This window comes from Ostrinia nubilalis, chromosome 10, assembly GCF_963855985.1.
Source record: "Ostrinia nubilalis chromosome 10, ilOstNubi1.1, whole genome shotgun sequence".
Classification (NCBI taxonomy): domain Eukaryota; kingdom Metazoa; phylum Arthropoda; class Insecta; order Lepidoptera; family Crambidae; genus Ostrinia; species Ostrinia nubilalis.
In genome coordinates, this window is record NC_087097.1 from 15077941 (window position 1) to 15103393 (window position 25453).

General features: G+C 36.5%; 3 protein-coding genes across 3 annotated transcripts in view; 2 read left to right on the forward strand and 1 right to left on the reverse strand.

Annotated features, from left to right (window-relative positions):
• The window catches only part of LOC135075327 (mucin-5AC), a 166067-nt gene extending 159694 nt beyond the window's left edge, over positions 1-6373 (forward strand). Inside the window, exons 24-25 of the mRNA XM_063969739.1 lie at positions 3715-4023; positions 4471-6373. Coding sequence (XP_063825809.1) covers positions 3715-4023; positions 4471-4664 — 503 coding nt within the window. The 3' untranslated portion in view covers positions 4665-6373. The remainder of the gene's footprint in view (positions 1-3714; positions 4024-4470) is intronic.
• Positions 6374-8098: 1725 nt separating this feature from the next.
• On the reverse strand, positions 8099-21896 carry LOC135075335 (probable RNA 3'-terminal phosphate cyclase-like protein). Its single transcript, XM_063969752.1, has 6 exons — positions 21519-21896; positions 21156-21341; positions 17004-17173; positions 9706-9840; positions 8981-9151; positions 8099-8313 (listed from the first exon to the last, which is right to left on the reverse strand). The coding sequence occupies exons 1-6, from the start codon at positions 21808-21810 to the stop codon at positions 8116-8118; spliced, it is 1152 nt and encodes a 383-aa protein (XP_063825822.1). The 5' UTR covers positions 21811-21896; the 3' UTR covers positions 8099-8115.
• Positions 21897-22055: 159 nt separating this feature from the next.
• On the forward strand, positions 22056-22900 carry LOC135075339 (exosome complex component RRP40). The gene has a single exon (XM_063969769.1). The coding sequence runs from the start codon at positions 22160-22162 to the stop codon at positions 22868-22870; it is 711 nt and encodes a 236-aa protein (XP_063825839.1). The 5' UTR covers positions 22056-22159; the 3' UTR covers positions 22871-22900.
• The last annotated feature ends 2553 nt before the right edge of the window (positions 22901-25453 follow it).

A 25453-nucleotide genomic window follows, 5' to 3' on the forward strand; every position in this document is an offset into this window, starting at 1 on the left:
TTTTAACACATTCTTTCAGTCTGTTTTTGAGCCCCCCTGTAGCAATACCTCGGATTGTGATGTAACATACAACGCCTGTATTATTAATTCTGTGGACATTGATAGCGACACTGTCGAAAAATATTTAAAGAATCTTGACGTCACCAAGGGAGCTGGCCCTGATGGTATACACCCAATATTTCTCAGGCAATGTAATAAGCTTATGGCAGTTCCTTTATCTTTGCTATTTAATATGTCTCTAAAACAGGGTGTGATGCCCTCGATCTGGAAGCAATCTATTATTGTGCCCATACATAAGAATGGTGACAAACATAATATCGCTAACTACCGTGGCATCTCCAAATTGTCTGTAATACCAAAACTCTTTGAAAAAATAATTTACGATTCTCTTTTCCCCGCAATTAAACCGTTAATTATCCCAAATCAACATGGTTTTATACCTCGTCGTTCCACAGAATCTAATCTATGTGAATTTTTGGATTTAACATTGCAAGCTATGGAGGATGGCTTCCAGGTGGATGCTGTGTATACGGATTTTTCAAAAGCGTTTGACAAAATTTCCCATAACTTATTGATTAGCAAAATCGGAAGGGTAGGTATACACGGCGATCTCCTGAGATGGTTGACCTCATACTTGCGCGAAAGATCCCAGGCAGTTGCGATAAAGGGCTATACTTCTAGCTTTGTTCCTATCACATCTGGCGTGCCTCAGGGCTCTCATCTCGGCCCTCTTCTCTTTAATATATTTATTAATGACGTCATGAATTGTTTTCTTCATTCCAAAGCATTATTATACGCCGACGATACTAAAATTTTTACATTCATTAAATCTGTTGAAGAATCATTGCTATTTCAAAACGATTTGAATAATTTTTATGATTATTGCTCAGCTAATAACCTAAAATTAAATATTGATAAATGTCATACTATTACCTTTTCACGCAAAAAACGTCCGATTAATTATAATTATACATTTAATAACATTCTGATTAAAAGAGTGGCCGAGGTGAGAGACCTGGGAGTATATCTAGATAATGAACTTAACTTGGCGTCTCATATTGATAGAGTTACTGCGAAATCTTATAAAATGTTGGGTTTTGTCTTTCGTCAATGTAAAGATTTTAAAAATATAAACACCTATATAATGTTGTATAACTCCTTAGTAAGAAGTCATCTCGAATATGCATCAACAGTATGGAACCCAATTTATGCCACTTATATTGATCAGATGGAAAGGATACAAAACAAATTCTTAAAAAGACTTAAATACTTGTTTAGGGATCATTCAGCGCAGCTTCAGTCATTTTTTTTTTTTTTTTTTTTTTTTTTTTTTTTTTTTTTTTTCTTATACCTCTGACGATTGCATATCAGAGCCTTTCGTATTAATTTTGTTCATTTATATGCTATGGGTTTTAGGGTTTTAAAGTTAGTTGTTTTTGAGTTTTTGCTTGTGTTATTTTACTATGATTGTTGTTAACTTTTGAAACATTTTACCAAATTCTATGTTATAGTTACTATTTTAATATTCATATTTTGTGCCAATTTGCTTTCTTATTTTAATTCTAAATTTTTTGTTCTACTTTATCTAAAAATTTTGTTCTTCATTTTGTTTACGTTTGAAATTTTCTTGAAATTTGTGCCGAATGTTATTTTTCGAGATTAAAATTGTTATTTCCAAATTCAGACTTTTTATTGCCTAAAATGTTGTGCTACTGTATTTTCATAATACTGTGTCAACATTTTAAGCTTCAGTCATTAGAATTAAGACGTGAACATAGGGATCAAGTATTTTTGTTTAAAATTTTAAATGACTACATAGATTCATCCTTCCTTCTCAGCCGAGTGTCATTCAGGTGCCCCAGGCTCAGTGCCCGCTCCAATGCAGTTTTCTCTGTTCCTATTTGTAGAACTAATTATTCAAAGAATAGATTTCTTGTTCGTGCTTGCAACACACATAATGTTCGATACAGTCACATTGATATATTCAATTGTTCTCTGCGTGTTTTTACTTCACATGTTAAGAAGGTTGACCACGTTTAAGTGGGATTATCTTGTTTCTGATGAACGAAATTACCTAGTTAAATTACTACGAAACTTTTTATAATATGTCTTCGCTATTGACAAATTAACGTTGGAAACTTTTTTGGCTTATGAATAAACTAAACTTTTTCCTGTACCTATATGTAATATAAAAGCTGTATGTTTCTTTCATTAAATAAATAAATAAATAAATAAATAAATGACTCCCCCGCCCCCCTCCTCTCCCCAGGTCATAAGCTGGGCATGACTTCCCCCTCGGCCAGAAGTTGGGTATGATTTTACCCCCCCCCCCCCCCCCCGGCCCGAAACTGGGTATGTCTTGACCCCTCCCCCTCCCCCTCCCCCCAGGCCAGAAGCTGGGCAAGGTTTGCCCCTCCCCCCAGGCCATAAGCATAAGCTGGATATGACTCCCCTTCGGCCAGAAGCTGGGTATGACACCCCCCCCATGCCAGAAATGCCAGAAACTGGGTATGACTTGACCCCCCCCCCCTCCCCCCAGGCCAGAAGCTGGGTAAGGCTAGTCCCTCCCCCCAGCCCTTAAGCATAAGCCGGGTATGACTCCCCCACGGCCAGAAGCTGGGTATTACATACCCTCCCCCCCCAGGCCAGAAACTGGGTATGACTTGACAGCCCATAGAAACTGGTTATGACTTGACCCCCCCCCCCCCCCAGGCCAGAAGCTGGGTAAGGCTAGCCCCTTCCCCCAGTCCATAAGCATAAGCTAGGTATGACTCCCGCTCGGCCAGAAGCTGGGTATGACTTACCCCCCCCCCAGGCCAGAAACTGGGTATGACTTGCCTCTCCCCCCCTCCCACCAAGGCCAGAAGCTGGGTAAGGCTTGCCCCTCCCCCCAGGCTATAAGCTGGGTATGACTTATCCCCCCCCCCCAGGCCAGAAACTGGGTATTAGCATCATATTATGTATAATTATGTTCAATACAAACAATCATTAAGTTACACTCACCCCAACCGCGTCTCCGCATTGCATCGAATCCTATGAAAATGTGGTTTTTGGACATAGCGATACTTATTTTTTACAATTTTTATTTTAAAAAATTACTGGTCGATAGGCTACTTTATTTTGATGAATAAATGTTATTAAAAGTTTTTTTCTAAAACTGATAGTTTAGCCGGAAAAAAATATTTTCCATCCCAATAGTACGCCGGCTGCGCTCGATTCGGATATAGTGACGTCACGCGGCCTTGCGTACGTTGACTTTTAGCGGCAGAAACGGCCTATGTTTATTACTTAATATCTTCGTAAGTAATGGTCCGATTTGGATAATTCAAAAAGATATATCTTTCTTATGTCTTAAAGATTAACGTAGATACTAGTTTTATTAAATTTTCTACAACAGTACTGATCCTCATTGACGATAGTTAAGTATATAATTATGTATTAACTCGTTATCTAGGTATAACAGACCAGATACAATCTAGATTTTCTTTTAAGATAACCAAAGGTTACCTACTTTTGTTTTGCTAAGCTTGGTTAGGTCTATGTCAAGAATATTGTTTTGTATAATATTAATCAACTAACATAGGTAGTTTATTAATATTGCTATAAGTAGAATCGTAGCACCATAGATTTCTAGGCGTAATCCCAACTTAATCTTGACTTGTTTTTCCCGCGGCTTCGCTAACTACTAAAACTAACAAATTCTAATAATTCCAGACGAATACCAATACCTATCACCTGTCACGACCCCACAAACATCCACGCGCAAAGTCCTCCGCAAGAAGCTTCAAAGAAAAATCTCCACCACCATCAGGCCCACCACGCCAACTTATGAAGCCCCGGTGACGACCCCCAAGCCTGCGGTCCGAAGGGGGCAGGTCAGGGCGAAGCCTTTTGAGAAAATCAAGCCAGTAGAGCCTAAGAGGACCTACAGGCCGATTGAGAATTATGACTACTATGATGACGGGGAAGAGAAGGTGGCGGAGAAATATATCGAAGGAGCTAAAGTGGTTCTGCATGGAAAAGGTGAGAAGAGTCTTTTAAAATAAAATTTTACTCGTCATTTTTGTAGATTCAGTAGATTCCTAGACGCTAGATGTTAAACTCCTACTACTTACCTATTGGCTAATTTTATTAATTTATCGTTGAATCTATATTAGAATCAGATACGGTGAGATACAGGCCAAGAGCTTCATCGTTTTGGATAAAAAAAAATGGCAGTGTCAAAGAATTTTAGAGCAACCAAAATCTTTGGAGCGACAAGGTCTTCTGAAGCCCAGTATTCCAAATAAATATTTCTACGAAGTTGAATCATGTGCGATGTACACAACTCATGTATTGTTCACCACATTATTTTTCCGCAAATGGAAATCGTGTATTCTAACTTTTTTGGTAAGGGGTAAAATATAAAGTCGCGGTCAGCAAGACGTCATTTTGCAAATAAAATTAGTGTCTTATCAATATTTCTTACAGGTACAATCGAGTGCCTAGACATCGGCAACTTCCCGCATCCAACGTCCTGCAAGAAGTTCATCTCGTGTTCCCGGCAGGAGACGGGCAACCTTATCGGCTGGGCGTACATCTGTCCCAAGGGGCTCAGCTTCGACCCCGTGGGGGGCATTTGTAACTGGTCGGCGGGGCTTGGCTGCGACGAGAAGGACGTTTAAGTGATCCTCTTTAAAGGCGCCTTGAAATTTGCGTGATTGTAATGGAAGTGAAGCTGCAAAAATTATAGAAATTGTTTAAAAACTACTAGTGGTGCGGTAAGCGCGCCATAGTGGCGCCACTGTAGCTATTCCTCACGCCTCTAATTTGAAGGTGTCTTTTTGATTTGAGCCACCTAAATGACATATTGAATCCATAGACAGCAGATTAGATACAATAACCAGCCAAAGGTCAAACAATCGTTGGCTTCTGAGGAGGGTAGTTGAACGGAAAGCATGGTCATTCACAGTTCTTAATCTCGGTTTTAGTGATTTAATACATTGAAATCGTTCGCACATCGAGTGTCAAGCGACTTGTCACGTGGACAACTTGCTTTAGACCCGATGGCGTATTCAAGCTCAGTAACTTCATCTCTACAGAATCCACATAGACTTGTCCACATAGAAATGTCATTTAAGTGGCTCTTATTGGATTTATTTATATTTATGTAGCTGGCACGGATAGTTTCCAAGTATAGAAAGTGTAATTTATGGGGCTACTGGCGAATGAGGTCCTGTTGCTCGCCAATGCATTGCAATGGCGACAACTGATGAGCGTAAATACAATAGTGAACATTAATTTTATTCACATAAAGTGACCGTATTATTCCAAATTTCACCCTACTCATCCGTGCCAGCCTAAATGAATCATTAATATGGTTCACAATGTTTAGCCATTAGCCCATGATACATACTGAACTAGTGGAATGTTAATAAAAATTATGAATTTGGCCCTACCGTTTAAGACCAAACTAGGTAAATCTCATCTACTAGTTCAGTAGACATTATAACATTCATTACAGTTTACAGATCAGTCAGTATCAGCTGATGGCCAAATAAAATGGCTCCAACAAGAGCCTCTTTTAATGGTTGGCCCATTTATAGAGATTTTTCATGAATGATGCGTAGTAACATGCGTTACCACAATCCCATAAATCTTTATATACTTATGGAGTGAACAAATGGACTGTATCCTGTTAACGACGTTGAAGACGTAGGAAATCTAATTCGCATATTTAAGCTTTGGGAGAGTTCCGTATTAGTTTGGTGTGAAAATCCCAAATAATCTGGGTCAAAATAATTTCTATTTACTAATTTTATTTATTGAACAAAAACACTTTAATTGAAATAAATAAAGTCTTTGCTTTCAACAATATAAAAAAGTACTTATAAAATGCACGCTAGTTTTCTGAATTTTTTAAACCACTATTTATTAATATACGTTTTATACTGTGTGATAAAGTGGGTTTTGACTGATATAAAACATATTTATAATAAGGTGCAAGATAAAAATGATTTTGTACATTACTTATTTTATTTTACTTGTATTTGTTGCACTGGACAATCTTAATACTTAGTTTAGTTACGTTTCTGTAGTAAAATTGTATATTCTAAGTCAAAATAATATTTTACCTATTGAAATCGGTCACTGCCAAATGTATAATCTATCTTTTTATACACTTTTTGTAAGTTTTACTTTTGTATATCGTTACTTTCCTCGACTTTCAGTATCTTTTTTTCCTTTTTCCAATAACAATATTGTTACCTAATTATTATTTAAGTCGAGTAACGAAAAAGGAAACTTATTTCAAAATGTGCCTTAATTATTTTACAATCGTTAGTTTATAAGATTTATGTGAAATTATTTTTAAGAAATAAAAAATAAATAAATATTTTATTGTTTTATTCAACCTTATTATCATTTTCATTAATTAATTAACATATTCATTCATTCATTAACAGTAATAATGGTAATAATGAGTAATCGAAAGGCAAACGGACTACGTCATCTCATGGTGTTGCTAACAAGAGTTAAATATCGCACCAGTCGGTACTCGATATTATCTCGAGTACCAGGAGCACATAAATGCAAGAGTTTTTTCCTTACCCGATATCTTTCGTCTCTTTCTCACTATTGGTAAAAACTATCCGTCTCGCTTTCCAAAAAAATTACTAGCAGAGTTTTATCTTTTTCCCACTAATAGGAAATCCGTTATAGAGCTATCTCACCAAGCATACATATTGCCCATTATTGTGGGTACTCGAAATTATTTCCTACATCAACAAAATAGGCCATCCTTTTCTTTCACCACATAAATATTATCCGTCTCTCTTTCGTCATGCAAATAATATGACCACAGATAATATAATGATATGACGAACTTAGTTTTGTCTCCTTTCCACTTAAAGAAAATCGGCTGTAGCTGTCTCACCATGCAAACATATTGTCCATTATTGTGGGTACTCGAAATATCTCCTTGACATGTATGCGGCCCTAGTACTTTTCACAAATTCTTGTTTAGCCATTAGCCTATTTTCCTCACTCTACCACAGACTCTACACTCATTATAGAAAAAAAAGGAAACAAGATAAGTGGGTAGACCTAAACCACCTCTTTAGTATCTATGGGTTCCTGGTACTTTCCAAGAATTCATGACTTACGAAGAAAAAGAGCACAACCGATTGGTTGATTGTTAAACGGTAAGGTTTTTCATTTAACCTATGAATACGTTTAAAGTACCAAGAATACATGAATACCAAGGAAATGTGGGGTACCCACAAAACTGGTGGACTGTTTGTTGCGGCACGGTGTTGCGGTTGTGCTCTTTTTCCTTCAACCATAAAATCCATGAATGCTTGAAAAGTACCAGGAACCCATAAATATTAAGGAGGTGGTCTATGTCTACCCACGATAACCACCTCTTCTTTCCTTTTCTCATGAAAAAGGCTATTGGCTAAACAAGAATTACTGAAAAGTACCAGGGCCGCATAAATGTCAAGGAGATATTTCGAGTACCCACAATAATGAACAATATGTTTGCATGGTGAGACAGCACTATAGCCGATTTTGTATAAGTGGAAAGGAGACAAAACAATGGATGACCTTACTATGTTCATGTACGAAATAATTCGCGTACCCACAATAATGGACAATATGTTTGCATGGTGAGACAGCTCTATATCGGATTTCCTATTAAGTGGGAAAAAGACAAAACTGAGTTAGTAATTTTTTTGTAGATCTATTTAAAGCGAGACGAATAATGTTTACCAACAGTGAGAAAGAGACGAAAGATATCGGACAAGGAAAAGATAACGTCTTGAATTTATGTGCTCCTGGTACTCGAAATAATATCGAGTATTCGAAGTTTTTGTGGGGAGATTTTTTCCGCCATTTTTTTTCTTTGAACCTAGTTTTATTCCTGAGACAACGAATATATTTTGAACATAAAAGTTCTCGAGTTTAGCGATTTTATTTATAAAGAACGATAATAATTTATAAATGCAACAACAGGACTGTTTTAGGTGTTAATTTTGATAATGACGAGCATATTTTACAAGAATGAAGAAGTGGAAACTTTTTTGTAGATTCATCACAAAATGAAAATAAAACCAAACTGTTTTCTTTAAAGTATATTCACAGCGTCCGCTTGCTAATATTAACGTATCCTATCCCCACGCAGGTCATCTTGATCTTATGAGCGGTTGCGACGCCGTCTTCGTCGTCGGACGACTCGTCGGCGTCTGACCTCTGCACTTCCAGCTTGAACATCACGCCGAAGAACTCTTTTAAATGCTGCAGGAAGGTTATCGTGTAGTCTGATAACGGGCCGACCTGGAAAATAGAGAAATTTATGGTCGCGACTTCTTTCCCAAAATGTACAAAACAAATATAGATACAACTGTCTCAAAAACAATAATCTCACAAAAATATCTTAGACAAAAGTTGTAGAAAATTTTATGCTCTCCACTTCAATGAATTATAGGAAGCTAAATGTTTACATAAAGTTGACATTAGTAATCTTTGATCTTTAATATCATAAGATTCAGATATGCATGAGATTTTATATTACTTTGGGTCTTTTAGAATGTCAAAATCTCTCCATCCAGTTGCAGTGTTGACATTTAGAGTGGAATTTGTTTTTCGTATTAAGAGTAGGCGCACACCGTTGATTTTTCGTCGGCCGATAGTTTAGTCGGGCAGTTGATCAGTATGGGCATGTATGGGAGTGCGCACTCTACGCCGATTCGATTTGGCCGATTCTTCATACAAATTAAAATCGGGCACAACTATCGGCCAACTAAAAATCAACGGTGTGCGCCTACTCTAATGACTAGGCAGCATGGTCGCCTCGTCGCTCGTAGTCATTGCCTATTGCAGTGACCGGCTACAGTCAAAACCTTAGCCTGTTCCAGTGAGCGGCTACAATCAAAATCTTAGCCTGTTCCAGAAAGAACAAACAGAATAAAAAAATTATTTTACGTAGGAAATCCGTACTCACAATGCACTCGCTGACGTCTTTCTGTCCGAGTGCCATCCACAGTGCCAATAGCCACTGGAAGGCGGAGTCGACGGCGCCGCCGCGGTACACTTCATCCAGCAACCTTTTGGCGCACTCCCGTCCTATGTCTTCAGGGAGGGACGTCTCGCCGCTGCCGGGCTCTAGGGATTTCTGTAAAGAATTACACTGTTATTGTTTCTATTCTTGGATATATTAGACAGTGTCATCTAATATTAAATGTGGACGCAGACGAAAAGAGAATGTTGCGTTTGCGTTGGTTTCTTGCGCTGCTTCTTAGCACTGGTCCATTTATTGTCCTGAAGCAGTGGTTAATACGTGCTAAAGCCTACTGCATAAATATTTTTTTATGAGTTGCAAAAATTCATTTGCGTGCGACATGGATAGACAACTGAAAAATAAAACATATAAAGAAAATCATCTTAAAACAAATGTGCTCTATTGTGGAACAATCGAAACTGATTTTTATTTTTATGCAATCCACACAAACCATCAGGCAAAGTGATTTTTTTTTATGTGACAGGAGGCAAACGACGGACAGACGACAGACGGATCACCTGATGGTAAGTGATTACCGTCGCCAATAGACACCCGCAATCCCAGGGGCGTTACAGGTGTGTTACCAGCCTTTAAGGCAGTTTAAGGAGACAAATAGTTGATGATTGAAAAACTTTGGCCCTTTGTAATATTATTATAATGCAACTTACAGTTTCAGCACAGTAGTAGGTCTTCTCATTGGTCTCGGCGACCAGACTGACTCCAAACCCGGGGCTCTTGCCGGCATTTGAACCGCGGCACTGGTCCGTGTTGATGTACACATCAGGCAGAAACTTGAGCATCACCTGGAAGTAAAATGTTAACTGTGATTAGTACATTCTGATCCTGTATTTTAAATAGGCAACAATGTTTTAACTGTATTCCATTCAACTACATGAAGGCTTAGAGCTTTCACATTAGGGCGTCGGAACTTTGGAAGCGCGACAGCAGCGCGGCAGAAGCGTATTCCAACCTTCACATTATAAAAACGCCGCTGCCGCACTGTCATATAGTATGAAATTATCGGCAGTGCATCTGTCGCTCTGTTGTCGCGCTGCTAAAGTCACCTAAATAATAATAAATTTGAAAGTGCTTTTACATTCATCTCGGTACAATACTCTTGATTACCTATGTCAGGTATGGCGAACCTTTATGTCTCAACGTGCCACTTTTCAGAAAAAAATGTTTGATGTAGTCATAGACGTGCCATCAAATAACACCTAATGCTATCAATGAGGAGTATTGGCTCTGTGCACGATTACAGCGCCAACTAGCGTCCACAACTTTGTGGGCTCTGTCACATTGACATTTAGGTCGTATATTTGTGAAAAAATATCGAAATGAAAAAATAACAAATATTTTCAACTAATAAATTGTTGTGATACCACGATTTGGGTGGAAAAAAGGTTTTGAAATCATTTTGGTCATTCAAATCAAATGAGGTAAGTCCAAAAAGTGTGTTTAATTTTGATTGTGTCAGGGTTTGTTTACTTCATTTATAGTTGTAGTTTTACAGTAAAACAAAAAGAAAAAGCTACTTAACGGTTTCATTATACAACAGTAAATATATTTAAATGTTCCTGTATCGCTAGTAAAATGTAATTTCGGGGACTGGTCAATCCAAGTTATTCAAATTTATGTATGCGAGTCATTTCTACTAGTACCTTAATATGTAAGTCTAGATATTAGCACGTCACTACCTTGTTTAATATACCACGCAATCTTGTATACCCATTCTTATGATACACCATACAAGAATGCATGGTAAATTCAGTGAACTGCTCCTGAATCGAATGTACCTACTACTACTATTTCTATTTATTTATATTAACCGGCAGACAGTGGTGACTGAGTTTGTTGCGGCGCTTCTTCTCAGCACTTGCCAAATGTTGGTCTCGAAGCGCTGGTAGGGTAAAAAGATTATGAGACATGTAGAGGCTCCTTAAGAGCATATGACGATTTGTAAGAACTATTTATTAGTCTAAACAAATAAAGAAATTTTGACTTTGACTTTGACTAATAAATTAAATATCGTTTTCAGATCGAAATCAGTATTCGCTGGGTGCGAAGTACTAGGTGGGGGTAACATAATCTATCGCAGCGCTCATGGTGGTCAAAAGTAGAAATAATGTAAGCTCTGTCATCAGATGTATCTGTCAATGGCAAAGCGATTCTACATAATACATTTTAATATCATTAATTAATCGCATGAAAAGGGTCCTACTGGGAACTAAAATAAAAGAGTGGACTGTATTTCGATAGGGCTGATTTAATAGCCGTTTACAATTTGGAAATAACTACACTATACAACGTGGTAGTACAAAAATGAGTCACAGTAGTTGTTGTGCACAGATGTTTGCCTTATGATGAGAGCGTGAATTATTGAACTCTGCCCTTGTTTTGTTCCTAATTCTTCTACATCTCGGACTTGTCCAGCCAATACCAACATAATAATAATAAGCCTTTTATTTCCGAAACATTTTTACATTTTACATTTGGCACTTTCTTCACTTAAAAAAAACATTCACAAAATGTCTAAGATTTCGGTGTGCCTATTGGCAAAGGCCTCCTCCAACTCCTTCCATTGCCTTCTGTCCTCCGCCACTCTCATCCATAGAGGTCCTGCGGTCAACCTCAATTCATCCTCCCATCTTAAAGCCTTGCGACCTCGGTTTCTGGCGCTATCTCTCGGGTACCACACTGTCAACCGTTTACACCACTTCTCCTTGTTACAGCGTAGCATATGTCCCGCCCATCTCCATTTGAGTTGATCGATGCGTGTTAGGATGTCTGTTAGTTTTGTTTTGCACCTGATATCTGTATTTCTGGTCTTGTCCATTAGTTTCAATCCTAGCATGCTCCTTTCCATTCCTCTCTGACACCTTGCTAGTTTGTCCCTATGGCGTTTTGTCAAGGCCCAGGTTTCGCAGCCATAAGTGATGCAGGGCAAGATACAGGTGTCAAAAGTCTTCCGTTTTATCCTGGTACCCAGTTCCTTACTTTTCATTATTTCTTTTAAAGCCCAGTATTTTTTCCATCCTGTCGCAATTCTTTTGTCTATTTCTTTTGACATTTGGTTATTTGGCGATATTATCTGGCCTAGATAAACATAATCCTCTACGTATTCAAGTTTTTGACCATTGATGGTTATATCAATTTGTTTTGAGTTTGTCATCATTTTAGTCTTGCTTGAATTCATTTCTAGACCTACTTCACTGCTTCGGTCTGCTAAAGTTTGTATCATAGATTCCAATAATGTTGGGTCCTCTTCCAATAACACCAGGTCATCTGCAAATCTTAGATGGTTCAATCTTGATCCGTTTATGTTTAATCCCAAGTGTTCCCAATCTAATTTTCTGAAAATTTGTTCTAGCACCGCTGTAAACAGCTTTGGTGAGAGTGGATCACCCTGCCTGACCCCTCGGTCTATTGGAAAAGCCTTTCCTGTAGATTCCAGCCTGATACTAGCTTTACTTTGGCTGTATATGTTTTTAATTAGGTTTGCGTAGGTATTTTGAATCCCCTGCTCTTTAAGACTTTGCCATACGAATTCATGGTTGATGCTATCGAAAGCTTTTGAGTAATCTATGAAAGCCAGGTAAATAGTTTTGTTGTATTCTTTGTATTTTTGGATAAGCTGTTTGACTGTGTGTATATGATCGATTGTGCTAAAGTCTCTCCTGAACCCCGCTTGCTCCACGGGTTGGTTCTCGTCGAGCTGTGTAGATATTCTGTTTAGAATGACTTTAGCAAAAACTTTGTATACGTTTGAAATGAGGGAGATGGGTCTGTAATTTCCTATGTCGTCCTTTGAGCCTTTCTTGTATAAGAGTATTATATGCGATTCTGCCCATTGGCTTGGTATGCAACCGGTAATTAGAATGTCATTAAAGATCTTCGTTATTATTGGGCTTAGTTCTTTAATTGTTCCTCTCATAAGTTCGTTTGTTATCCCATCTGGACCAGGGGCTTTTTCCGTCTTTTGACTTTTTATAGCTTTTTCTACTTCCGATATTAATATTTCTGGTATGCTCTCAGTTGATTTGTTCATATTATGTTTTTGCATATCATGTTCTTCTTCGGGTGACTGTTTGTTTTGCTGATTTGAGTATAGTAAGCGGTAGTAGTTTGTTGCTATATTCTGGATTTTGCTGCGAGAAGTAGTTGTCAGTTCTTTGTCTTTTAATTTTGGTATCCATTCTTTCCCCTTTTCGCAGAGTTCCTTTAGCGCTTTTCTTGTTCCTCCCGTTCTGTTAATATGACTTTCTAGGGTTTTGAGTCTTTTATTTTTCCTATCTTTCCTCATGTTTTCGCGAATTTGCTTGCTAAGGTTAGATATTTCTTTCTGGTTTCCTTTCTTTTCTTTATTTAACAGCAAGTTTTTCCTGTCTTTAATTAGTTTCATAGTATTATCGCTTAGATAGGATTCTTTACCGTATCTTGTTTGTATTCGTGTCTGTTTCGTGAGCTTGTTTTCTAATCTATTATATTTTTCCTCCAGGTCCATATTCGAAGTAACAACTTCCAATAAGTTTTCTATACTATCATTTGGATCTCTCCTTTTGCTAGTCTGCAAGTAATTAGTTAGGATTGCTTTCGGCCTAGGCTTTTTTGGACCACATTCGTTGAGGCAGCTGCGTACCATACGATGGTTAGTGTTGAAGTTCAGGTTCTGTACTACTCCTGTATCGGAGAATAATCCTGCTTTGTTGGTTGCTATGTAATCGATTTCATTTCTAACCTTACCGTCGGGAGATACCCAGGTCCATTTGTTTTTAGGTTTTTTGCAGAACATCGAGTTGAGGAGTGTTAGATTTTGCTCTAGCAGGAATTCTACCAATTTTTTCCCATTTTTGCTTCTTTTGCCCTTTCCGTATTTCCCTATTATATGTTCTTCTCCAGCTGATCTAGCGCCAACTTGAGCATTGAAATCTCCCATGAGGACTAAATTGTTTTTTGCATATTTTTCGGTAACTTCGTTTAGTTTGTCGTAAAAATCGTCTATGTCTGTTGTTTTTGCTTGTTCTGTCGGCGAGTAGACTTGTATTACTGTCCAATCCTTCGGATATTTTGGTATGTTAATGTGGATGACCGCTATTCTGTCTGATATCCCTTCAAATCCTATGATCTGGTTTTTGAGTTTTAACTTTACTAGGAAACCTACTCCTCTCTGTCCAGCGACTTCGCCTTTGTGGTACAGGATATAGTGGCTTCTTTCTTCTATACCTTCTCCTATTCTCCTCATCTCGCTTATTCCTAAGATGTCCCACTTGACGTTTTCGATAGCTATTTCTAATTCCTGCAGACTTTCTGGTGTTCTCAAGGTTCGTGTGTTTAGTGTGCATAGGTATAGTCTACTTTGTTTATGTTTCCCTTTTTTTGTATGAGGTTTAGTTGGCATGTTTATAGAATGTAATTGTAGATTTGTTGGAGGGTGCTGGTCGACTTCCCCCACGGTGACCAGCCGGCTTGGGGGAGAAATTTTTGAGGTTTTTCTTGTGGTTGTTATTGTTGTATCTCTATGCTGGTTCCGGTCGGAGAAGGCCTTTACTTGTTTTTTGGTATCTCTGACAACGAGGCAGATCTTTCCCGCGCTACAAATGTAAGTATGCTTGGTTTTACTACTTCTTTTGTCTTGCTTATGGTTGTCTTAACATTTTCAGTTTTCTCCGTATTTATCTTTTTCGCTATAGTGGTTGGTGATCCTGAATCTCCTCTTTTTCTTTTGTCGCGGCTAGTGTTCCGCCATATGTAATGCCATATTTCCATTTCTTCTTTCTTCTTCCACTTTTGGCTGTAACTGTTTGCGAATTTCGAGTACTTCCTTTGGGAAATCTTCTTTGACATAAATATTTGTTGGGAGGGTATGCTTGTTTCTCAAAATGAGGTGTTTCTTCCAAGTTGTTGTTAGAGATATTTTGATTGGGAGATTTTTATCTGATTTTGCTCCTATTCTTTGGACATTATTTATTTCTTGACTGTCTAAGTATGTTCCTGATTCGACTAGAATTTCTTTCACCAAATCTACTATCTCTATTTCTGTCTTTCCCTTTTCTTCAATGCCGAAAAAAATTAAATTATTCTTCCGCTTCTCTTTTTCTAGGAGTGTTATTTTCTTTTCTAAATTCGTGACTTTGGTTTTCAGGTTATTGTTTTCTTCCATCAATATTTTCATCTTCTCGTCTAAAGCCTCCATAACATTTTTCGTTATTGCTGTTGTTAGAGTTGTTGTTTGTTCATTGAATTTTTCGTTTATTTTTGAGAGTAGTATTTCCATTTGTTTTTCCATTGTGTGTTTTAATTTTATGCAGTGGTAACACTAATATGGAAATATCACTTTTCTGTGGTGGCAACACTGACGACAGCTGTCTATGGCTATCAACGTCAAATGTGTCAAACTGTCAACGTCAACGTCAGATACGTCAACGTCACTTTCTGTATGGCAACAGCACTACCTTCGATGTTTTTATGTGCTCAATTTTGAGGTTATATTGAATGGCACTTTGTTTGGTTTAATTTTGCAATTAACTCGTTGCTTCACTGTAATTTTTGCCTGAACACCACCACGGCTGGCTCGCCCCACGGATCGACCGCGGTACGCGCCGATTTTCCACTTTTTGCACTGGTAATTTCACAATGATTGCAGAGATCTCTTTCGTACGTGTTGACACTTTCGTCACCGGAACCGGAAGTACCAACAACTTTCCTTTAAATACGGTTTGTGGTTGGAATTTGATATTGTAACACTCACAAACCCGGTCTTCAAAACAATACTCATTTCGATCTGAAAACGATATTTAATTTATTACTAGCGATACAGGAACATTTAATTATATTTACTGTTATATAATGAAACCGTTAAAGTAGCTTTTTCTTTTTGTTTTACTGTAAAACTACAACTATAAATGAAGTAAACAAACCCTGACACAATCAAAATTAAACACACTTTTAGGACTTACCTCATTTGATTTGAATGACCAAAATGATTTCAAAACCTTTTTTCCACCCAAATCGTGATATCACAACAATTTATTAGTCGAAAATATTTGTTATTTTTTCATTTCGATATTTTTTCACAAATATACGACCTAAATGTCAATGTGACAGAGCCCACAAAGTTGTGGACGCTAGTTGGCGCTGTAATCGTGCACAGAGCCAATTGTTTTGAAGACGGGTTTGTGAGTGTTACAATATCAAATTTCAACCACAAACCGTATTTAAAGAAAAGTTGTTGGTATTGGCTGGACAAGTCCGAGATGTAGAAGAATTTAAGAACAAAACAAGGGCAGAGTTCAATAATTTACGCTCTCAACATAAGGCAAACATCTGTGCACAACAACTACTGTGACTCATTTTTGTACTACCACGATGTATAGTCTAGTTTTTTCCAAATTGTAAACGGCTATTAAACCAGCCCTATCGAAATACAGTCCACTCTTTTATTTAAGTTCCCAGTAGGACCCTTTTCATGCGATTAATTGATGATATTAAAATGTATTATGTAGAATCGCTTTGCCATTGACAGATACATCTGATGACAGAGCTTACATTATTTCTACTTTTGACCACCATGAGCGCTGCGATAGATTATGTTACCCCCACCTAGTACTTCGCACCCAGCGAATAGTACAAGTGGCGCCACTGGCGAGTGCAAAGGCCTTACCACAGCCTTACTTTACAGTGGCACTAACGGACGACTTATTTACTATTTTATTTTATAGTGAATTTTGTGATTGGTGGCGTGCCCTCAATATTGTGGCGCGTGCCATCGATGGCACGCGTGCCATTGGTTCGCCATCCCTGACCTATGTCATTATTATTGCTAAAGAAGAAATCAAGAGATATAATCAACTTCTTCAAATCTTATCAACATATAGTAAGGAAGTATGCTGCAGTAAGGGACAAAAGATTGTACTAAGATTACCATTGCAAAGCTGTATATTTAATCACATTAAATAAACACACTCACCCCTTTAGCTGAATCGACCACCCTATTGGCCATGGTAGGTGAAACTCGTAGCGCGTAAACTACTCCGCGGATCCTCTTCACAAGCCCCCATTTGGTCCATTGCAGCGGCCTGAGGTGTCGCCGTACAGGACACTTGAAGACTACTTCACCACCTCCAAGAGGAGGGGCTCCTGTTGATAAAATCAAATCAAAAATATTTTATTCAATTTAGACCACTAGTCTTTTTCACCTAAGATGATCCGTATGACACTTCAAGGTTATCCATATTACGCATACTACATATGCAGAATATTTTTGAAAAAATATTTGTATATTATTAGCAATATAATAAAAAAAAATTAACTACTTGTCTTGAAATATATAGTAAAATCTGAGTCTATTGATTATATTTTAATTAAATACGATGTAAAAATATTTTTTATTTAATGTATGCAATGTGTGAAACGGAATAGATTTAGTGCTGGGGTATTTGTTGTACAAAATCGATTACAGATTCATTAATCGATTGCAGTGAATACTTAGTTATTAAAAACATCACAAAAATCAACTATATTTTTCGATTGTTGACTTTAATAAACGCATTGAAAATAAATTAATAGTTTTCAATTTAAAGAAATAGAACCAGTACTTTTTATAGTCTAAGATCCCGCTATACAAGGACCTTCACCGAGATGCTTATTTTTGATGAAACATATTTTATATTCAATTTAACATGTCAATAATTATATTGCTTAAGGGTTGCCTAATAAATTTCAGTCCAGGATAAGATTAATTAATCATTAAAAAAAGTTTTATTTTTAAATATTTCATCGGTTTGATTATTAAACAAACTCCATGCCAATCGAAAGTATGAAGCCCATAGAATATGCAAACGTTAGGTTGCCTATTCTTTTCCAGTCATAACTCTCGGGTTGCCAGGTATAAACAGGTAAATTGATAGAGCATTTTGCATCGGTCTGATAATTTAATCAAATATAAATGAAAATAAAGATCATTTCATTATGAACACGGTGGTATAGGGTTGCCTGCGAAAAATCAGTCCTGAATGACGGTTGTCGAATTTTGTAAAGTGAAATTAAAACTGAAAGGTGACATTTTTCGAGTAGTTGACAACATTTGGGAAAGACGAGTTGTATGAGGCGTTTGTGTGTCTTGTCAAGAGGTGTCGCTTGGGTGAAGAAATTTCTCCAGTGTTGCCATGCTTTCGGAGATTTGGTCCAAAAATGTCGAAAGTGGAAATAACGACTTCCGGTCAAAAATTTGGATGACGCCTCCTGCAAAAGAGTCGTACAAATGACATTTGATCATTTTCATCTCGATCACCTGGCAACACTGGCAGCTACGGGGAAAAGTATTTTTTTTTCGACATGGGTGTCTTTAAAGTTAAGGACGGACAGAAGGAGATATGGCAGAAAAAATCCAAAAATGGGGTTTGGTCGGTTATACGACCCAGATTATGGTAAAAATCCGAAAATTCAGAAAATCAAGATGGCGACCGAGTGAGCGGTCATTTTGTAAAAAGTTTCAGATTTCTGATTTTTCAAATGCATTTTTTGGGCAGTTGGCAACATTTGGGAAACTCGAGTTGTATAGAGCGATTACGTAGTTTGCTAAGGAGTATCGTTTGGAAAAACAACATTTTCCAGTGTTGCCATACTTTGAAAGATTTGGTCAAAACATGTAAAAAATGGAAATAACGACTTTTGGTCCAAAATTTGGATGACGCCTCCTGCAAATAGGTCAAACTAATGACATTTGACTATTTTTATCTCGATTACCTGGCAACACTGGCAGTTACGGGGCCACAAAATTTTGGGACTTGGGTGGTTTTAAGAAATTGTTTCACGGGATTGGTTTAAGTTAGAAAAAAAGTAAAAACGGCGCGGAAAATGGTCTAGATTAAGCGAAAAATGCAATAAGTATGGCAACACTGGAAAATGTTGTTTTTCCAAACGATACTCCTTAGCAAACTACGTAATCGCTCTATACAACTCGAGTTTCCCAAATGTTGCCAACTGCCCAAAAAATGCATTTGAAAAATCAGATATCTGAAACTTTTTACAAAATGGCCGCTCACTCGGTCGCCATCTTGATTTTCTGAATTTTCGGATTTTTCCCATAATTTGGGTCGTATAACCGACCAAACCCCATTTTTGGATTTTTTCTGCCATATCTCCTTCTGTCCGTCCTTAACTTTAAAGACACCCATGTCGAAAAAAAATACTTTTCCCCATAGCTGCAAGTGTTGCCAGGTGATCGAGATGAAAATGGTCAAATGTCATTTGTACGACCCTTTTGCAGGAGGCGTCATCCAAATTTTTGACCGGAAGTCGTTATTTCCACTTTCGACATTTTTGGACCAAATCTCCGAAAGCATGGCAACACTGGAGAAATTTCTTCACCCAAGCGACACCTCTTGACAAGACACACAAACGCCTCATACAACTCGTCTTTCCCAAATGTTGCCAACTACTCGAAAAATGTCACCTTTCAGTTTTAATTTCACTTTACAAAATTCGACAACCGTCATTCAGGACTGATTTTTCGCAGGCAACCCTATACCACCGTGTTCATAATGAAATAATCTTTATTTTCATTTATATTTGATTAAATTATCAGACCGATGCAAAATGCTCTATCAATTTACCTGTTTATACCTGGCAACCCGAGAGTTATGACTGGAAAAGAATAGGCAACCTAACGTTTGCATATTCTATGGGCTTCATACTTTCGATTGGTATGGAGTTTGTTTAATAATCAAACCGATGAAATATTTAAAAATAAAACTTTTTTTAATGATTAATTAATCATATCCTGGACTGAAATTTATTAGGCAACCCTTAAGCAATATAATTATTGACATGTTAAATTGAATATAAAATATGTTTCATCAAATAAGCATCTCGGTGAAGGTCCTTGTATAGCGGGATCTTATACTATTAGGAATCGTTTTTTTGAACAAGAAGTCCATGGAATTTGAATATTATCAATAAAAAATTGTTACAGAAATATTTTTAATTAAAAAAAACATGTTTTTTGTTAAATGACACCTATACAAAATATTTCTCTAAAAGCAGGTTTTACTAACTCTTAGAAAAAAATCGATAGATAAATCGCTATGGTTTAGTTATGTGACATCTCTATAACTTTCAAACTCGAAACGTCATACGGATCATCTTACGTGAAAAAGACTATAGTGTCACTTATGGGGCACTTTACATGTCTCCTTATCTTTAGGGCCCTTCCAGCAATTAAAACAAACATATAGCAAGTGTCGAGAAGAAACACCGGAATAAACTCAGTTAAAAAAATACATTGTTATAATTTATTTATTGGGAATTCATACAGCAATATAAAATGCTAACATAGACAAGAATTTAAATGTGGCATGATGGTTTTAATTTTAACTTCTAAGTAAAGACCTTAAAGGCTTAGACTAGACCTATTGATATAATATATACTCAACATCAAATAAACCGCACCTTCCGCGACGCGAACTTTAATGATTTTCTTTTGACACAATCATGGTGCCTCAACAATATTGGTGTTATTTGAAAGCCCAATAAATAAACTTAAAGAAAAACACGTTTAATTTTTTTATAAACAATTAACAGGTACCATAAATGTGACTTGAAAAAAGGCCTCACTTGGGGCTCACCTATGGGACCAAGTAGACCAATTTTTGTGGTTATAAAACCAAATAATGATCTTACGTGTCCTTTTTAACAGATGGATAGCAATTAATCCCAACTTAACAGTTTTATAGCCATAAAATTTGGCTCAAGCATAACTACCTATTTTTTGATTAAGTGACTCTGGATCCTTCTAAAAACACATTTTTGGGGTAAAAACCTTTCCTTTAATGAAATGAAGCTTAGAACTAAGCTTTCAAATGAAACCAATGTTGGTGGGAAGTGGGGATGCATACGTTTGAGAAGTGCTTGTTGCGGGAGGTGCGATTTATTTGATGCCGAGTGTAGTTCTAAGCCTAGAGGATAGTTATTAGAAGCTTGACTAGTAGATTTTTTTAAATATTATTATAATAAAGCTAATTTTGGGAAAGATGTATTGTTATTAAATTAGATTGATAAATAACTATAATAGTTTTATTTTAGTACATAAAATAAACAAGAAAGTGAAAAAAAAATTTACCTCTTCTGACAACTTTAAGTTCCAACCCATCATCCACCAATATGAATTTCAACAATATGGGCAGCGCTGCTGCTTTAATCTTGTCCACCGATACATCCAAGTTGCTGTGGGTCACGCCTTGAAGGACTGCATTGAGGGGCTCCTTGCAAAACGGGCCGAGAGCCAGCAAGATTTCTAAGTAATATCCTGGAACGATATTATTAATATGATGAATGAAATTAGAATCCAAAAATAAATGAACTTCAAAACAATAACCTCAAAAAGTTGTGTAAAAGAGTAATAATGGTAGCAGTGAAACTAAAAAACCGTTAAATAACTAATTAAAATTTGAGATGGTTAAAACAGAAACTTTTAAAAACTAACCTATACCCCGTTGAGGGCAGCAAGTGTGTGTAACTTGACCACCGATCAGAATTCCCGGCTGGAAATACAAGGACGTGCCGGTCTCACTGAGCTCCACCCGAGTCCCGTTCGTAACCTTATCCAGCAACCGGATCAAATTCACTTCATACTCCTTGAGGCCAGGATCGTCGTGGGTACTCCGTATTTCGTCAATTTTAACCGCACGCCCACTCAAAGTCGCCAGAAGTAAGCGTTGCCGGAAGAAGTTACTGCCTTTGTAGGTGAGAACATCGTTCTCCAGAACTGCTGGCATTTTGTTTAATTTTTAGAAGTGAAAATAACCAAAAAACACCATCTCCAAAATGAAAATAAACACACTGAAATGTCAAAGTGACAGCTGTGATCTACCACGTGTGAATGGTGGTGGCTGCATCAATCGGTATTTGGTACCGGAGGGATGATTCGTAGGGTTCGATTCGGACCGTTCAAATCAATTTTTATTGGTCCGAATCAGACGTGGGTGAAAATATTCTTATCTTGTCATTAGTGTCATTTCAGACAAATGCCAAATTGCCAAAGGGTTTGTTTTGGTTTCCTCACGTGTGTTAAATTATTTTTATAAAATTTGTTAATCAACCGAGCCAGCAGTGATTATTTCCAGAATGAAAGTTGCAATTGACGACGTTGTGCTGCCAGGTGACGTCTGTGAAGACATCATAAAAGCCGGCGAAAAGAGCAGAGTGATCCTCGGGCCTGGCTTGCGGAAAGAACTAGACAAAATATTTATCACAAAACCTGGAGTTCTGAGGAAACGAGCGCCAAACACTTACTGGGTGGACAGCTACCAGAAGCGATACGTTCCTTCGCGAGGGGAGAATGTTATAGGTGTTGTTGTTCAGAAGGCTGGAGATGTGTTCCGCGTTGATGTTGGAGGCAGTTGTACGGCCACACTGTCCTACTTATCCTTTGAAAATGCCACAAAAAAGAATAGACCAGAAGTTCAGATAGGCGACATTGTGTATGCCAAAATGCTAGTGGCAAGTAAAGATATGGAACCTGAGATTGTGTGTGTGGACTCAAATGGGAAGAAGGGTCGTTTAGGAGTTCTCAATGAAGGCTTTGTCTTTAAATGCTCCATAAATCTAGTTAGAAAAATATTAAATCCAAATTGCCCATTACTAAATGCTCTGAAAAACGAATGGCCATTTGAACTGGCTGCAGGCATGAACGGAAGAATTTGGATAAAAGCAAACTCCATGAGAGAAACAATAGCGGTAGGAAATGCTATCCTAGGATGTGAATATCTAAATAGTGATGAAATCAAGAGCATGTGTGTGAATATTGCTAGCATTCTTGCTGGACATGTCTCATAAAATGCTTGCAATAAATGTTATTTTACACAATTTTGTTATATTTATTTAGAAGATTCCTTATCAATTGAAACATAAATCTATTCTTCTGGTATGATATGATACCATCGATACACACATTTTATGTGATTTTTTTTATATAGGGTAGGTGCATTTTGAGTGTCTTTGAAATGAAGTACTTAAATGAAACAACAACAAACAGTGATTGGAGATTTATTTTGGCAAATGCAACTAACCTATTCACTTGAAACCTCAATACATTTGTAAAACTACAACTGATTGCAATCCGATCATTATCCTGTACCTATTGAATAAATATTTATATAATACAATTGATCAAGCCATGCCACTTTCACATATATACATATTATTGTGGCAATGTCACTTCAGCAAATTTTATAATTTACAACAACTAACTATTAATTTAATAGGAGTTGAGTGACCAGAATAATTTCCTTTCGATAAATTTAATAATAATTTAGTAAGTAAACAATAAAATAACAATAAGAAAACATGAAACTATTACTTATCATTTTATTATGTAATGAATTTGTTTTTTCTTTTTTTTTATCTTATTTAATTTTATCAACTATTTTATGTTTGTGATCAATAATACTTTACAAAACAATTGACAGAGTGGCTAAGTCATAGGACTTATTTTTATCAACAGTTAGAAGAAGAGCAATGTTCTAAACAAATAACATATTCAGTTACAATTTCAGTTAAGTATTTGTGTGCCAAACACGGACTTAAAATGAGAATGTTTCATAATAATAATTGCTATTTACCTACATAGATACAGTTTGAATATTTTTTAATAACTGAAAGATTAATACTTATTTCAATGTAGACTTTAGTTTGAGAAATTATTTCTACAACATACATTCCATTTTAAAGTCCCTGATGTCCAACAATAATACAGATACATCTAATTACTAATATTCTTTGGCTTTCAGTTAAATAATACATGTTAATAACACAAATGCTAATAAAACTAAGTAATTATGTTCAAAAGATATCTGACCTATACATTACTGCAGAACCATTCATCAATATTATATTATAGAATAGAATAATAGAAGAAAGAAATTAAGTAGATAGAAATGTAATAAAGATAAATAAATAACCAAAGAATATAAGTAATAAATGTATCACGTAAGTGGTCAATTCAGCCTAGTTCTAAATTTAAGCCTCTTTAGAAATATTATAGAAAGTGGTAACTCTTTAAAATATTATACAAACAAATGTACTTAGTTCGAAATAGTAACTATCAAGTTTTAAAACTTCAACAACCTACAGAGAGGAATGTTCTTATATTATTTACAAATTACTCCAAAGTAAAATTATTTGAATTCAACGCTGTTATTAAACTGAATTTTATTTGTTTGTGATCAAAATCGATGCTTTCGGAGTGAAATATAATCTGTAGTAGGTATTAAAAAGTCAACTCTTATCCTAATGTGACATCTTTTCTCACAACTTGGTATGCACTGACCTCTGTACACTATACAAAGTAATTGCAAGAGTTTATTATGTAAAAATAGTATTTATTGACTACAAGAGCATGTTATGTTCGCCTGATTATATACACTTCCCAAAGCTCAGTGCACCCAATGCTACCAATCACAGCAAAATCCGTAACACTGTACAAAATTTACATTATCAACAAAGCAGTCAACTTTTCACATTTTAAAAATACGAAAATATAATTTAATCTATCGATTAATCGGAGATCAAGATTTTACTTACAATAGTCGATATTTCTACATAATTTTATAATATGAACATAATTACATTTTTTTTGTATTTATAATTGTTTTACTAAGTAGCGATTACCCGTTTGCTATATTAATTAAAATATAACAATAAGATTTATTAAATTAATTATTGCACAAAATGGGATGTCAAGATTGCCAGCTCTGAATTTTTTATAGACTACGAAAAAAACTGGGAACTAATGAAAATAACTGGCAACATTGCCTTCCCATGTTGTTTATAGCGCAAAAATATTGAAATTTATGTAACTATAACTTTATTATAGTAACACATTTCAATGCAACTCGAAGTAAGAGCGACGTTCGGCGTTGAACGTTAAAATGACGATCGCATAGACGAAAACTAAGCACGTCTGACCATAGACACTAGTTAGGTAGACGAGACAGTTCTGAGTCTCTCATGAGATTTTTTGTAAATGAATTTGGTCGCAAACTTTTTGATAGTTTAAAAAATAGGACCGAGCAATACTTATCTAACAGGCTGATGCAAAATCAATCTATTTATAAAGCAACATTTGTCTATGGTTTTTAGGGACATGTCTAAAAAATGGGTTATTTTATGGGTGATCAGACAGACCAATGAAATTTACGAAAACCGGGCCACTTGTTACGACTTCTCCACTTTATTGCGCTTTCCGGTCCAGCGTGCATTTGCAGTGTGTATTTGCTTGTCAGTGTTGTCAGATAGCCAACTACGCGACGCTCAGGTATTATTGTGGTCAGGGATTGGATGACACTGGTGGACGATGCAGCTGGTATTGCTTTTTATTATTATAATTTCAAACTCCTGGTTATCACCAATTATGTTTGA

What these genes read in the sequence shown, in the direction of transcription:
- LOC135075335 (XM_063969752.1), bottom strand. Translation starts at nt 21,810, where the DNA reads ATGCCAGCAGTTCTGGAGAACGATGTTCTCACCTACAAAGGCAGTAAC. An exon ending in CCTACTACTGTGCTGAAACT is followed by an intron (nt 9,152 to 9,705) that starts GTAAGTTGCATT and finishes AATTCTTTACAG; the next exon opens with AAATCCCTAGAGCCCGGCAG. An exon ending in AAGACGTCAGCGAGTGCATT is followed by an intron (nt 8,314 to 8,980) that starts GTGAGTACGGAT and finishes TCTATTTTCCAG; the next exon opens with GTCGGCCCGTTATCAGACTA.
- LOC135075339 (XM_063969769.1), top strand. Translation starts at nt 22,160, where the DNA reads ATGAAAGTTGCAATTGACGACGTTGTGCTGCCAGGTGACGTCTGTGAA.